The sequence below is a fragment of the Mobula hypostoma genome, chromosome 5 (assembly GCF_963921235.1).
Source record: "Mobula hypostoma chromosome 5, sMobHyp1.1, whole genome shotgun sequence".
In the NCBI taxonomy this organism is placed as follows: domain Eukaryota; kingdom Metazoa; phylum Chordata; class Chondrichthyes; order Myliobatiformes; family Myliobatidae; genus Mobula; species Mobula hypostoma.
The window spans coordinates 24,127,937-24,144,834 of NC_086101.1; the positions used below are offsets into that span (position 1 = coordinate 24,127,937).

At 44.9% G+C, this 16,898-nt stretch overlaps 1 protein-coding gene across 3 annotated transcripts in view; it reads left to right on the top strand.

The window, feature by feature from the left end:
• The window catches only part of LOC134346690 (carcinoembryonic antigen-related cell adhesion molecule 2-like), a 63,122-nt gene extending 46,810 nt beyond the window's left edge, over window positions 1-16,312 (top strand). For all 3 annotated transcript variants that reach the window (XM_063048210.1, XM_063048212.1, XM_063048211.1), the window contains exons 6-7: window positions 10,966-11,061; window positions 13,895-16,312. In XM_063048210.1, the coding sequence (XP_062904280.1) occupies window positions 10,966-11,061; window positions 13,895-13,899 (101 nt within the window). In that variant the 3' untranslated portion in view covers window positions 13,900-16,312. The remainder of the gene's footprint in view (window positions 1-10,965; window positions 11,062-13,894) is intronic.
• Window positions 16,313-16,898: the final 586 nt, after the last annotated feature.

The window sequence follows — 16,898 nt, forward strand, 5'->3', positions numbered from 1 at the left end:
AACAAATACCATATTTTGACACTGACTCATAAACCCGTATAAACTGAAAAGTATCAAAATGGCTTGTAAAACTCTCCCGCACTCAACAGTGACCACAGAACACAGCCAAATGTCCCTTCCACAAAGTATTATGGTCCATGAAACGCCCAGACCAGTTTTAACTGCTCAGAAACAACACCGGTGCAATTTCAGAGTCAACATAGCACACTAACAGTATGTCAGCCCAAGTGAGATTAAGGTAGCTTCAGTACAATACAATCCGGCAAGATTTAAAAAAAATAACAAACAACCACATCTTGCTCAATTTAATGAGCTTAGTTAAACTCCCCCCATCTCCTCAATAAATTTTCTTGCTTTACATGGGCACTCCAAAAACTTGAAACCATCCTTTGTCTCTATTTTAGCTTGGTTGGGTAAAGCAGCGCAAAGCTGACATTCCACCCCCGAAGCATCTTCTTACATCATTTAAACATTCCTCATTTTACTTGCGTGGGTCTGGAGAAGTCCGGGTAGATCATAATATGATTGTTGTCCCAGGAAAACTTGCCCTTGACCCTCGCTGCTCGCAGCACAAAATCTCGGTCCTTTGACCTGAGGAACCTTGTGAGGATAGGCCGAGGCCTATCTCCGGTACTGGGTCTAGGGCCCAGCACTCTGTGTGAATGTTCTATTTCAAACTTTTCCTCCCGATCACCGACAAGCTCCGAGACTACTTTATCCATGAATGTGATGATATCCTGTCCCTCTTTTCCCTCTGGAATGCCGATGAATGGGAGACTGTTGCACCGATTACGGTTCTCCATGTCCTCCAGTTTATCTGTTATCCGGGCAATAACCGCTTTGATAGCCAATGGATTGACTTCTCGTTCCCTGTCCGCTGCTTCTAGATAGTCAAACCGCTTCTCGACATCTGCAAGCCTGGTTATCAGCGATGACGGCTTTGACTCCATTAACGATATAGATAGGCGTATATCTTCAAGGCCTACCAGGTGGTCCGAGACTTTTTTCAAAGCCACATATATGTCAGCCAAGTCATGGCTCGCCTCTTGTTGGTCTCCCTCAGACGATGGTCCTCTGCCATTTTGATCAGAGGCTGTCTGCCTGGAGCACTGCGACCTCAAATGCCTCTTAGTATCTCCGGAACCCTTGGTTTTACGTTGTTTTGACATCTGACACGGACAGTAACACTTCAGAGCTGCAACAGTAATAAAATAGACTGTGAAAGTGAATTTTTAAAGGATAATTCCAAGAACACCGACTAAGCAGCCATCTCTGTCCTTGCGTCACGTGACTCCCTAAGGGGCATTTTCAGGGGCATTTTCTGATGGCTGCCAGTGAATTGTGGTGTTCCACAGGGGGCTGTGTTGGAACTGATGCTTTTTACGTTATATGTCAATAACTTGGATGATCTAATTGATGGTTTTATCTCAAAGTTTGCAGAGAATACAAAGAAAGCTTTAAGTTCCTTGGGGTCAATATCACAAATGACCTGACTTAGTTCAACCAAGCAGAGTTCACTGCCAAGAAGGCCCACCAGCGCCTTTACTTCCTGAGAAAACTAAAGAAATTTGGCCTGTCCCCTAAAACCCTCACTAATTTTTATTGATGCACCGTAGAAAGCATTCTTCTAGGGTGCATCACAACCTGGTATGGAAGCTGTACTGTCCAAGACTGAAAGAAGCTGCAGAAGATCGTGAACATGGCGCAGCACATCACACAAACCAATCTTCCGTCCATGGACTCACTGTACACCACACGCTGACGGAGCAGTGCTGCCAGGATAATCAAGGACACGACCCACCCAGCTAACAGACTTTTCGTCCCTCTTCCCTCCAGGAGAAGGTTCAGGAGCTTGAAGACTCGTATGGCCAGATTTGGGAACAGCTTCTTTCCAACTGTGATAAGACTGCTGAACGGATCCTGACCCAGATCTAGTCCGTACCGTCCAAATATCCGGACCTGCCTCTCAGTTTTTTTGCACTAACTTACTTCCCAATTTTCTATTTTCTATTTATGATTTATAATTTAAATTTTTAATATTTACTAATTTTAACTATTTTTAATATTTGTAATCCAGGGAGTGTGAAGCGCAGAATCAAATAACGCTGTGATGATTGTACGTTCTGGTACCAATTGTTTGCCGACAATAAAGTATAAAGTATAAAGATAGGTATATGGGATTGTACTTTTGAGGAATTAGAGAGGGTGCAGAAGGACAGACAGATGGGGAGAATGGGCAAATGAATGGCAGATGGAATACAGAGGTAGAAGCGATGAAAGGGTTGACTATTTTCTAAATGGAGAGAAAGGACAAATCACTGAAGCACAAATGACTGAGGAGCTGTTGTGCAGGATTCTCTAAAGTTTAATTTGCAGATTGAGTCTATGGTGAGGAAGGGAAATGTGATGTTAGCATTCATTTCAGGAAGACTGGAATGTAAAAGCAAGGTGTAAAGGTGTAATGTTGAGAAGGTATAAAGCACTGGTGAGGACTCAGTTGGAGTACTGGGAGCAGTTCTGGGCCCCTTAAAGGACGTGCTGAAAACAGAGAGGTTTCAAGGGAGTTTCAGGAAAATGATCCAGGACTGAATGGCTTGTCATATGAAGAGTGTTTCATGGCTCTGGCCATCACTAGAATTCAGAAGGATGAGGGGTGACCTCATTGAAGCCTATTGAATGGTGAATGCCTTGATAGAGTGGATGCTGAGGGGGTGTTTCTGATGGTGGGAGAGTCTAAGACCATGGACACAGCCTCAGAATTCAGGGGCATCCTTTTAGAATGGAGATAAGTAATTTCTTTAGCCAGAGAATGGTGAATCTGTGGAATTCATTGCCACAAGGAGCTGTGGAGGCCAAGACTGTGTATATATTTAAGGCAGAGGTGGATAGATTCTTGATTGCTGAGGGATATGGGGAGGAGGCGAGAGATTGGGGCAGAGAGGAAAATTGGATCATCAATAACTCAATGGGCCAAATGGCATAATTCTACTCCTATATCTTATAAATATATAATACTGTATGCAAGCATCTGAGGTAAAATAGAGTGTCTCTGTATTTGTAATTGACCCCAGCTGGAGCTCTAGAAAAACCATTGTTCTGAACAGTGTTTAAAAATAAATTTGCAATCCACATTCAAATCAGAAGACTGGTTAGTGCGGGTATTAGTATTTGCTGTATACCTAACTCCAGAATATGCCATAACACTCTCACAAAATGCACATAATGATCAGGAATTTACAAAACTAAATGTGATTTCAAACTAAAATAGGATTGCTATTATTTACAAAACACTCAATTCCTGGGGAAGTCCACTGTTCCCAGAAATCCCCCATAGTCACTGCATGTTCCTGCTCCAAGGACACCGAGGTATGGACAAAACTCTGCAAGAGGGAAGAGCCCTCGGCTGCCCCCCACCTGGACCCAGGAACGGCCATCTAGGTCAGGTCCTGGATCAAGTCCACCAAGTGATCACCAGAGTGAGCAACCCCCCCCCCCTCTCTCCCAGGTAGCCATAGATCAGAGGGGCGGAACCTGCCCAACTCATTGACAGAGAACAGACGCTAGAATTCAGGCCTGCTGTGTCTGTGCCGACCATGATGTCAAATTAACCTGAGCCTGTCTGGCTGCTCATAGTCGATGTCCCTCCATTCCCCACATGTTTACGTGCTTGTCTAAATGTCATAATGCTTGTCATTATGATGTCTGTTTCTACCACCATCACAGGCAGCATGCTGTGTGTAAACAATGTACCCTGCAGGGGTTCCATTCCCCCCTCTCACCTTAAAGCTATATCCTCCAGTCTTTGACACACCTCCACCCTACTGTTTCAATGCCTCAAAATTTTATAAACATCTAACAGGTCCCCCTCAGATTCAAGTTTGTCCAACTTCTCAACTCTGTGCTTCTCATAACTTCAGGATATCCTCGAGAGCTAAACTTACAGCAGTCAGGTGTACGTTATTTCAGAAGCAGCTATGTTGGGTGCAGCCTGAGGCACTCGCTGTTGGAAGTCAGGGATTAGGAAGTGTGTCTTTTTCTACCTTTCTGAAGTGAAGATACATAGGCTGTATGTTCTACCATGCAGTAGGAGCACCTGTGATGGAAAACAGGAGGATGCCCTGCTCTCTTTCAACATGGTGCAACGGAAGTCTTCTCAGCACCTTAATAAGAGTTGTGGAGTCATAGAAAAGTACAGCACAGCCCATCTAGTCCATGCTGAAACTCCCATCGACCTGATCTGGGACCATAGCCCTCCATATATGTTGAAATTGAGCTCACATGCACTACTTGTGCTGGCAGCTCATTCCACACTCTTTGAGTGAAGAAGTTTCTCCTCATGTTCCCCTTAAACTTTTCACCTTTCACCCGTGACCCATGACCTTTTGTTGTAGTCCCACACAGCTGCAGATGAAAAAGCCTGTTTGCATTTACCCTTTCTATACCCCTCATAATTTTGTATACCTCTATCAAATGCACGTTCAGTCTTCCAAGTTCTAAGAAATACAGTCCTAAGCTATTCAATCTTTTCTTATAACACAGGCCCTCCAAACCCGGCAACATCCTTGTAAATTTTCTCTGTACTCTTTCAACCTTAGTTATGTCTTTCCTGTAGGTAGGTGAGCAAAACTGCGTACAATACTCCAAATTAGGCCTCATCAACATCTTATACAACTGCAACCTAACATTCCATCTCCTGTACTCAATACTTTGATTTATGAAGGTCATTGTGCCAAAACATTTTTACAACTTGAACTACCTCTGCCACCATTTTCAATGAATTATGGACCTGTATTCCCAGATCCCTTTGTTCTGCTGCACTCCTCGGTGCCCTACTGTTTACTGTGTAGGATCTACCCCGGCTCGTCCCACTGAATTGCAACACCTTACCCTTGTCAGCCATTAAATACCATCTACCATTTTTCAGCGCATTTTCCCAGATGATCCAGATCCCTCTTGAAGCCAAGGTTGCCTTCTGCACTGTCCACCACACTCCCAAGCTTGGTTTCATCCACAAATTCACTGATCCAATTCATCACATTATTATCCAGATCATTGATATAGATCAGCGGTCCCCAACCACCGGGCCACAAAGCATGTGCTACTGGGCCGCGAGAGAATGATGTGATTTGGCGATATGAGTCAGCTGCACTTTTCCTCATTCCCTGTCACGCCCACTGTTGAGCCAATACGCACGCGACGTCATTACCCGTGCATCATTCATGTTAGCGCGGGAAGGAGATCAACTCCTTGAGCTTGCAAGTGACGGCGGGCTGAAAAGTATGTTTGACATAACATCTCTGCCAGCATTCTGGATCAAAGTCAAGGCTGAATATCCTGAGATAGCCACGAAAGCACTGAAAACGTTGCTTCCATTTCCAACATTTTTCTGCGAAGCAGAGTTTTCTGCAATGAATGCAACGAGAACTAAATTGCGGAATAGACTGGACATAAGGAACCCCCTTCGAGTATCGCTGTCTCCCATCACCCCTCGATAAGACCGGCTCATTGCAGGGAAACAATCCCAGGGCCCCCACTGATTCAGCGATATTGGTGTGTTACAATGATTTTATATGTTCATACGGGGAAAATATGTGCTGTGTGTTTAATATCCAAACGTTACTTAAAATGTTATGATGCTATTGACTTACTTATATAACCATATAACAATTACAGCACGGAAACAGACCATCTCTGCCCTTTTAGTCCGTGCCGAACTCTTACTCTCACCTAGTCCCACCGACCTGCACTCAGCCCATAACCCCCCATTCCTCTCCCGTCCATATACCTATCCAACTTTTCTTTAAATGATAATATTAAACCTGCTTCTACCACTTCTACTGGAAGTTCGTTCAACACTTACTTCAAGCTGCCCTGTCGTCCCCTGATAATTGACTTATCACTATATTCATGTGAGGAAAATATGCGCTGTGTGTTTAATATTAAATTCGTTAGATAAACCCTTTTAGAAATGAAATTGAGTGTATTAGCCACTTATCACCTATATCCCGGTCGTGATTAACATCACACACCCCCTCCCCGAACAGAATCGCCAAAAACGATTTGCAGGAAAAAAAATTGGCAGGTACACACATGCGCAGGCCACGCATGCGCACTGGTGCCCGCGCAAGGGCAACCATCTACTACCACTCTCTGGCTTCTCCCACAAAGCCAATGTCTGAACCCATTTACTACCCCATCTTGAATGCCAAGCGACTGAACCTTCTTGACCAATCTCCATGCGGGAACTTGTCAAATGCCTTGCTAAAGTCCAGGTAGACAACATCCACCGCCTTGTCTTCATCCACTTTCCTGGAAACTTCCTCGAAAAACTCTATTATATTGGTTATACGTGACCTACTACGCATGAAGCCATGCTGACTATCCTTAATCTGTCCACGTCTATCCAATACTTATAAATCCAGTCCTTTCGAATACCTTCCAATAACTTTCCCCAATATCAGGATCACTAGCCTATAATTTCTTGGCTTATCATTAGAACTGTTCTTAAACATTGGAACAAAATTAGCCATCCTCCAATCCTCCACCACCTTACCTGTGGCTAAGGATGCTTTCAATATCTCTGCTAGGGTCCCTGGCAATTTCTGCACTTGCCTCCCATAGGGTCCAAGGGAACACATTGTCAGGGCCAGGGGATTTATCCACACTGATCTGCCTCAGGACTGCAAACACCTACACCTCCCTAATCTGTATAGGGTCCATGAAATTGATGCCACTTTGCTTCACTCTTATACACTGTGTCAGTCTACTGATGTAAAAAATTCTCTAAAGGTCTTCCCCATTTCTTTTTGATAACTATTCAGATTTTCCAGAGGATCAATTTTGTCGCTTGCAATCCTTTCATTCTTAACATGTCAGTAGAATCCCTTAGGATTCTCCTTTACCTTGTCTGCTAGGGCAACGTCGTGTCTTCTTTTAGCCCTCTAGGTTTCTTATACTCAGTAAGCACCTCACTTGTTCCTGCTTGCCAATTCCTGCCATGTACCTCCTTTTTGTTTCTTCACCAGGGCCCCAATATCTCTTGAAAAGCAACTCACTGGATGCGTTCTCCAGTCTGTCCTGACTGATTACTGCCGTGACATATTCCCAGACTAATATTGGCACCCCTCCTTCCTTAAACCCTCTTGCTTAGTCACATCTAATACAACAAAACCCTGGAACATTGAGTCCTGCCCCTCCTACAACTGTCTCACTAATGGCTACAATATCATAATTCCAGGTTTTGATCAATGCCCTAAGCCCTATGCAACTCAGTATACTAGTTGCACCAAGCTCAACCTTTTGATTCCTGACAGTCTGAGGTTTTACCAACATTTGTTTCCATAACCTCTCCACTATCTGTTCTTCACCATCTTCTACACCAACTCCTTAGCCACCTAGTAAATTGATCAATCTTCCTATTTCTGACCTCAGTACCACACGACACTGGTGGCAATCCTGAGATCTCAGTCCTGGAGGTTTAGCACATAATTCCATGAATGTCCTTTGCAGAATCCTGTCACTCTTTCTACCTAAGTCATTAGTACCTACAAAGGCCATGACCTCTGGCTGTTTACCATCCCACAGAGGACTCAATCCAAGATATCCTGGATCCTCACTACCGGGAGGCAACATACCAACCAGGAATCTTGTTCTCATCCACAAAACTTCCTTTCTGTTCCCCTAATGTTATGGTCCAGTGCGTGAAGTCCGCATTCCAGTCCATTGTTCCTTATTCCAGGTTTTCCAGTTTTCCCATGTCCTGTTGTGTGCCTTAATTGAGGCACATGATTCTCATTTTGGGCTGGTTACATAAACAGCTCCTTGGTTCAGCTCAAGTTGCTGGACAGTTCCCTTCCCTTCCCCTTCCTTTTGTGGCCCTCAACTGAAGCCTCGCCTGCTACCTTTCACCTGAAGCCTCGCCTGTGTCCTTGCCTGTAATCCCATCAGGTTCAACCGCCGGGGCAAGATTGGGGCCTTGCTGTGTCTAGATAAGGAACTGTCTTTCGTTGTTTGGAACTGTCTCTTTGTGCCCTCGCCTTCGCTAGATAGGTCCAGCTGTTTGCCGCTACCTTGAATTGGGAACGGTCTCTGTGTCCACACCTTCGCTAGGTAGGTCCGGCTGTTTGTCGTTACCTTGAGTTGGGAACTGTTTCTGTGTCCACTCCTTCGCTAGGTAGGTCCGGCCATTTGCCGCTACCTTGAATTAGGAACTGTCTCTGTGTCTACGCCTTCGCTAGGTAGGTCCAGATGTTTGCCGCTATCTTGTGTTGGGAGCTGTCTCTCTGTGTTCTGTGTACGAGTCCCAGCCCTACGTCCTGCTCCCTAGGAGGGGTCCTGACTCTGTGTAGAGCCCGGGCCCCAAGTGCTGTTCCCAGGGAGGGATTCCTGCTCTGTGTTCCATGTTCCTGTTCTCCCGCGACCAAGGCTCTGCGTTCCTGTTCTCCCTTGACAAAGGCTCCAAACTTCCTATCTCCCAAGACCAAATCAAGGCTTCGTGTTCTAGTCCTGTCCAGGTGCCTCGCCCAGCCCAGGAGTACCTCGCCCAGCCTAGTGCTGGAGTTGCTTCCTCCTATGCTGGGATTCCCTTATCCTGTCCAGGAGTTTCACGTCCAGCCCTGTTGCCACTCCTTGTCCTGTAACCATGTCCTGTCCTCGCCTGGATCTGGGGTCCAAGCCCGAGTCAAGACCCACGTTCCAGGTCCCTGTCCAGTCTCTGGCTCGGAGTCCTTGTCTCGGTTCCAAGTTCCTAGTTTCTTCGTCCAGGTCCCGCATTCCTAGTCTAGTCCTAGCCCAGGCCCTGTATCCTAGCCTTGTCCAGGGCCTGTGTCTTGTCCAGCATCATTTATTCCCTGCTTCCCTTGCTTGTTTGACACACCTAGTCCTGTTTCTAGTACTTCAGTGTCTGTGTCTTGCATTTGGGTCTGCTACCAGCGCTCCCTGTATGACACCTAACTAACAAATTCACTATCACCACAGCTCGCCTCTTTCCCCCCCCCCCATCCTTTCTGAGTCACAGAGTCAAACTCAGTGCCAGAGACCTGACTTTTGTGATGTTTTGCGTCTGCATCATCACTCCCTCCCCCCGAAAGAATGAAAAGTGATGAAGTCTCTCAGCCCAAAATGTTGACTGTTTACTCCAGCATTTTGTGTGTGCTGCTTTGATTTCCGACAGCTGCAGATTTTCTCTCATTTCCAAAGTGATATGGTCACAGGGATACTCTACACTGGCTGTTTAACCCCTTTCCCCTTCCTGACGGTCACCCTGTTTCCAGTGCCTGCATCTTGGGTGTAACTACCTCTCTGCATGCTCTATCTATCAGCCCCTCAGCCTCCTGAATGATCTGGAGTTCATCCAGTTGTGGGAATAAACGGGACCTTTTCAGAATGGCAGGCGGTGACTAGTGGGGTACCGCAAGGCTCAGTGCTGGGACCCCAGTTGTTTACAATATATATTAATGACTTGGATGAGGGAATTAAATGCAGCATCTCCAAGTTTGCGGATGACACGAAGCTGGGCGGCAGTGTTAGCTGTGAGGAGGATGCTAAGAGGATGCAGGGTGACTTGGATAGGTTGGGTGAGTGGGCAAACTCATGGCAGATGCAATTTAATGTGGATAAATGTGAAGTTATCCACTTTGGTGGCAAAAATAGGAAAACAGATTATTATCTGAATGGTGGCCGAATAGGAAAAGGGGAGGTGCAACGAGACCTGGGTGTCATTATACACCAGTCATTGAAAGTGGGCATGCAGGTACAGCAGGCGGTGAAAAAGGCGAATGGTATGCTGGCATTTATAGCGAGAGGATTCGAGTACAGGAGCAGAGAGGTACTACTGCAGTTGTACAAGGCCTTGGTGAGACCACACCTGGAGTATTGTGTGCAGTTTTGGTCCCCTAATCTGAGGAAAGACATCTTTGCCATAGAGGGAGTACAAAGAAGGTTCACCAGATTGATTCCTGGGATGGCAGGACTTTCATATGAAGAAAGACTGGATGAACTGGGCTTGTACTCGTTGGAATTTAGAAGATTGAGGGGGGATCTGATTGAAACGTATAAGATCCTAAAGGGATTGGACAGGCTAGATGCAGGAAGATTGTTCCCGATGTTGGGGAAGTTCAGAACGAGGGGTCACAGTTTGAGGATAGAGGGGAAGCCTTTTAGGACCGAGATTAGGAAAAACTTCTTCACACAGAGAGTGGTGAATCTGTGGAATTCTCTGCCACAGGAAACAGTTGAGGCCAGTTCATTGGCTATATTTAAGAGGGAGTTAGATACGGCTCTTGTGGCTAAAGGGATCAGGGGGTATGGAGGGAAGGCTGGGGCGGGGTTCTGAGTTGGATGATCAGCCATGATCATATTAAATGGCGGTGCGGGCTCGAAGGGCCGAATGGCCTACTCCTGCACCTATTTTCTATGTTTCTATGTTTCTAGCTCCAACTCCAACTCCTTAATGCGAATTGTTAGAAGCTGCTGCTGGATACACTTCTTGCAGGTGTAGTTGTCAGGGACACAGGTCCCCCTGCCCTCCTCATCCTGCAAAAGGTGCATTCAATTATCCTGCCTGACATTTCTACTGTTACACTGAAAAAATGTAAAGAAGCAGGAATAAAGTAACTCTCCCTACAGCTTTTTTACATTTTCTCTGACTGAAGCCTCTCCTTCCTGAAGCCTCAAAGAGCTAAGCCTCATAATCTCCACTCTTAACTCTGTCCACTCCAATGATGACCGCTCTGCATGCCCCTGCATTATTTTAATTTGTTTTTGCTAATCAGTCCTGAACACTGATTGGCCACTGCTGAAAGCTCCAAAACTGCTGTGAGTCACAGCCTTTCGTACTCGGTGAGAAAGCCTGAGTGAATTATGTCTTCTCAGGCTTCTGATCGCTCAGATTGTGCACTGCTCAAAGCAAAATTAAGTAAAATAATATTCATGGAAGTTAATCGAAGACCAAATCTTCTGTTGTAGATGATGGAGCCCATTACAGAGCTCGATATGGGTTGTTTCCAGCCGTTCTCCTGGTCTGTACATCAGTGCTCGTGTTTAATGTGCGATTAGTGTATGGTGAGTATTCGTGTTCTGGTAAACTTCTGTCCTTTTCCATAGTGATGCGTGATATATGGCAGATTTGTGCACAGTGTGATTCCAGAGCTGGCATTTGGACAATCTGGCTTGGACATTAGTGATGGATAAATATTAGACAGGAAGAACTTCCGCGTGCGTGATTACTTCCCTAGAGTGAGGGGTTTAGATGGGGTAGAGTTTGTTAGGAGTGCTCAGGAAGATTTCTTGACACAATACGTAGATAAGCCCACAAGAGGAGAGGCTGTACTTGATCTGGTATTGGGGAATGAACCTAGTCAGGTGTCAGGTCCCTCAGTGGGAGAGCATTTTGGAGATTGTGATCACAATTCTATCTCCTTTGCCATAGCATTGGAGAGGGATAAGAACAGACATGTAAGGGAAGCATTTAATTGGAGTAAGGGGACATATGAGGCCATCAGGCAGGAACTTGGAAGCATAAATTGGAAAAAGACGTTCCCAGGGAAATATACAGAAGAAATGTGGCAAATATTCAGGGGATATTTGCGTGGGGTTCTGAGTAGGTTTGTTCCAGTGAGGCAAGAAATGGATGGTAGGGTACAAGATACGTTGTGTACAAAGGCTGTTGTAAGCCGAGCCAAGAAGAAAAGAAGAGTTTACAAAAGGCTCAACAAACTAGGTAATGATGGGAATCTAGAAGATTCTCAGGCTAGCAGGAAGGAGTTTAAGAATGAAATTAGGAGAGCCAGAAAGGGCCATGAGAAGGCCTTGGGGGACAGGATCAAGGAAAACCCCAAGGCATTTTACAAGAATGTGAAGAGCAAGAAGATAGGACGTGGGAGAATATGATCAATCAAGTATGACAGTGGGAAAGTGTGTATGGAACTGGAGGAAATAGCAGAGGTACTTAATAAATACTTTGCTTCAGTATTCACTATGGAAAAGGATCTTGGCAATTGTAGTTATGACTTGCAGTGGACTGAAAAGCTTGAGCATGTAGATATTAAGGAAAAGGATGTGCTGGAGCTTTTGGAAGCATCAAGTTGGATAAGTCACTGGGATCGGACGGGATGAACCCCAGGCTACCGTGGGAAGCAAGGGAGAAGATTGTTGAGCTTCTGGCAATCATCTTTGCATCATCAATGAGGATGGGAGAGGTTCCGGAGGATTGGAGGGTTGCAGATATTGTTCCCTTATTCAAGAAAGGGAGTAGGGATAGCCCAGGAAATTATTGACTAGTGAGTCTTACTTCAGTGATTGGTAAGTTGATGGAGAAGATCCTGAGAGGCAGGATTTATGAACATTTGGAGAGGTATAACATGATTAGGGATAGTCAGCATGGCTTTGTCAAAGGCAGGTCAAGCCTTACGAGCCTGATTGAATTTTTTGAGGATGTGACTAAACACACTCATGAAGTTAGAGCCATAGGTGTAGTGTAAATAGATTTTAGAAAGGCATTTGATAGGGTACTTCATACAAGGCTTATTGAGAAAGTACAGAGGTATGGGCTCCAAGGGGACATTGCTTTGTGGTTCCAGAATTGGCTTGCCCACAGGAGGAAGAGAGTGGTTGTAGACGGGTTATATTCTGCATGGAAGTCGGTTACCAGTGGTGTGCCTGAGGGATCTGTTCTGGGACCCCTACTCTTTGTGAATTTTATAAATGACCTAGATGAGGAAGTGGAGGGTTGGGTTCGTAAATTTGCTGATGACACAAAGGTTGGGGGTGTTGTGGATAGTGTGGAGGGCTGGGAGAGATTACAATGGGACATTGATAGGATGAAAAACTGGGCTGAGAAGTGGCAGATGGTGTTCAACCCCGTTAAATGTGAGGTGGTTCATTTTGGGTCGTCAAATATGAAGGCAGAATGTAGTATTAATGGTATGACTCTTGGCACTGTGGAGGATCAGAGGGATCTTGGGGTTCAACTCCATAGGACACTCAAAGCTCCTACGCAGGTTGACTCTGTGGTTAAGAAGGCATATGGTACATTGTACTTCATCAATTGTGTGATAGAGTTTAAGAGCCAAAAGGTAATGCTGCAGCTATGTAGGACCCAGGTTAGACCCCACTTGGAGTACTGTGCTCAATTTTGGTCACCTCATTACAGGAAGGACGTGGAAATCATAGAAAGGGTGCAGAGGAGATTTGCCTGGTATGCCTTATGAGAATAGGTTGAGTGAACTCGGCCTTTTCTCCTTAGAGCGACGGAGGATGAGAGGTGACCTGATAGAGGTGTATAAGATGATGAGAGGTATTGATCGTGTGGATAGTCAGAGGCTTTTCTCTACAACTGAAATGGCTAGCACGAGAGGGCATAGTTTTAAGGTGCTGGGAAGTAGGTACAGAGGAGATGTCAGGGGTAAGTTTTTTACTCAGAGTGGTGAGTGCATGGAATGGGCTGCTGGCAGCAGTTGTGGAGGGTGAAATGATAGGGTCTTTTAAGAGACTCCTGGATGGCTGCATGGAGATTAGAAAACTAGAGGGGTATGGGAAAAGCCGAGGTAGTTCATGGTAGGGACATGTTCAGCACAGCTTTTTGTGCCGAAGGGCCTGTATTGTGCTGTAGGTGTTCTATGTTTCTATGGTTCTATGTTTCTATGTTGTTCTCCTGCCCAATTGTAACTTTAACACCGCTTAGTGGGGCAGGTGATGGGCCTTGTTCTAATGGCTCATTCGTCAGTTCAGAGAGATGTACTGCCAGTTCTGTGATGTCTGTCTCCCTCCAGCTTGTTCCTCTTCACTTCTCATGTACGAGTGCAGGCTACCAGTGCAGAGAATATTGCCTCCCTGCTAGGAAAGTCTCATGTTTTAATATGTGTGCTTGTTCATGGTGACATTTTCATGCCCACAGGTTGAAGAGGCTTCTTCAATAGACAACCTACCCCTACTCACTAGGACGATGGCAGCAGGTGCATTGGAAGACCACCACCTTTCAATTCCACTCCAGGTCACGTTATCCATTCCTTCTGCACTGGTGACAAGGTCCAGGAGTTCCCCACCAAGCTTACACTGTGCAAAGTGCTTCACCCTGAGAGATGCAGCTTCTGCAAGAAATGAAAGGAATTTAAACAGTTTTTTCATTGTACTCTGCAGAAATTTATCCCACATTAAACAAAGGATCCCAGGAAGAGATGGACTGAATTCTGAAGGCACATGTAAAGTGCCAGATTTGTGGTGTACATCAGGGAATGTATCAGGGATGGGAGTGAGTATGAACTAAAGAGAAAAGAGACAATTGGTAACGGGTTTCTTCAGGCTGGAAGGACGTAACTGGTGGAATGTCCCAGATCGTTTCTTGGCCATCAAGTATTTGTTAATTATTTGTTATTGTCACATGTACAGATACAGAGAAAGACTCTATTTTCAATGCCATCCATGTATAATCATTTTAAAACATTATGTTAATGGAGGAGGGGAAATCTGCAATGTGCCCAGTTTGGCAATGATGCAAAAATAGTTCACTCGTATTTATCGATACACACTAAGCAATGCATTTACAGTCAACTAAGCGAAGCAGACCATGATGAGTTATCTTTCCACAGAAAAAAAACTTTTCACAGAGAGGTGACTTTTCAGAGGAACTCAATAAAGACTTGATAGTTAATAGAAATAGGAACTGTGGAAAATTAAGGGTAAGGTGGACACCAGAACAGTATTAAACTCAATGGCCAGCATTGGCCAGTGCACTTCCCACCCACCCACCCTCCATCACCCGGCATCCAGCTTGTTGGTCTGTTGCTTGTATTGACCCTTTGCAGCTTTGTGGCTCCCAGCCTCCCTGAGGCTTCCTTGCAGGAGAAAATTGAGATTTTCATTAGAAGTCATGAAGTTTTTGACAGCAAATCTGAATCTCCAGAATCTGGACTATCTCCCTCGGCTGACAATGAAGTGGGAGATGTGCCTGAGAATCACCAAAAACTCATTTCAAGCCCTACCACACTACTTAAGCAAGCATACTCTCTCCAAAAGTAATGAAAATATCTAGTCCATGGCCAAAACAGTCATTAAAGTACAAACATACCACACCCACATGATCCTAAGGATTTGCACCTTAAACATAATGAATTAGGTCATGGTCTGTTTGTGACTTTCTGAAGCTGATGGATGTTAGCAAAGCTTGTTCAATCGTACCAGGAAGGATTTTGTCGGCTCCCAGATGTACCCACCGGGAGAGCCGCTCTGAGTAATTTGGAGGTTAGTGGGAAAGACTGCATAGCTTGCTCATTACTAACTCCAAAATCTTTAGAATTAGAATCCGAATAAGGTTTACTGTTACTGATGTGAGACATGCTTTTGTTTGTCGGTAGCAGTGTAGTGCAGACATAGCAAATTAATATAGCTATTGAACATGATAGCACAGCAGAGGTCCTTTGGCCTACAATTTGTGTTGAACTTTTAACCTACTCCCAAGATCAATCTAACATTACTCTCCTTCAATTTACTATCATATGTGTGCTTGGTTAAGACTTTCTTAAGTGACCATTAAACAATAATCAATAAATAAAGAAGCAGTGCAAAAGAGCATTAATGATGTATGCTCTTGTTCGTGGACTGTTCAGAAATCCAAAGAGGAAGATAATTTTCCTAAAACATTGAATGTGGGACCTCAGGATCCTTTACCTCCTTCCTGACAGTAGTAATGAGAAGAGGGTATGTCCCGGATGGTAAGGGTCCTTAATGATGGATGAAAAGTATTTTGAGTCGTTTTTTGCAGATTTTCTCGATGGTGCGGAGGCTGGTACCTGTGATGGAGGTGGCTGACTCTACGGCCCTCTGCAACCTCTTCTAATCCTGTGCATTGCTGTCTCCATACCAGAGGGCGATGCAGTCTGAAAGCCCTCCATACTACATCTGCAGAAATTTGCTGGAGTGTTTGGTTACATGCCAAATTATTTCAACCTCCTAATGAAGTATTTTGATTGCATTAATATGTCGGATCTTCTCTGAGAAGTTGATGCCCACCAATTTCGGAGTTTGATCAATCTAATTCTGATTTCACGGTGGTTCAATGAGTAGAGCCACTGCCTCCCAGCTCCAATAGCTCTGATTCGATCCTGACTTCACCTGCTGTCTGTGTGGAGTTTGCAAGTTCTCCCTGTGACTGTGTAGGCTTCCCCTCAATCCTCTAGATTTCTTCCATGTCCCTAAGGTGAGTGAGTTGAATTGACTTTATTACTTACATCCTTCAAATAAAAGGAGTAAAAATCTTTATATTACATCTCCATCTAAATGTGTAATGTGCAATTTATAGTAATATGTAATAAGTAATATGTACAACTGGACAGCCAATATAACATAGAAATACAATCGTATCACCGTGAATTAATCAGTCTGATGGCCTGGCGGAAGAAGCTGTCCCGGAGCCTGTTGGTCCTGGCTTTTATGCTGTGGTATCATTTCCCAGATGGTAGCAGCTGTAACAGTTTGTGGTTGGGGTGACTCGGTCCCCAATGATCCTTCAGGCCCTTTTTGGACACTTGTCCCTGTAAATGTCCTGAACAGTAGGAAGTTCACATCTGCAGATGCGCTGGGCTGTTCACACCACTCTCTGCAGAGTCCTGCAATTCAGGGAAGTACAGTTCCCATACCAGGCAGTGATGCAACCAGTCAGGATGCTCTCAATTGTGCCCCTATAGAAAGTTCTTAGGATTTGGGGACCCATACCAAACTACTTCAAGCGTCTGAGTTGAAAGAGGCACTGTTGTGTTTTTTTCACCATACAGCCGGTATGTACCGAACACTTGAGATCCTCGGTGATGTGTATGCCGAGGAACTTAAAGCTGTTCACCCTCTCAACCCCATATCCATTGATGTCAATGGAAGGACAAACTCCAAGGCAGAGTACAAAGTAAATG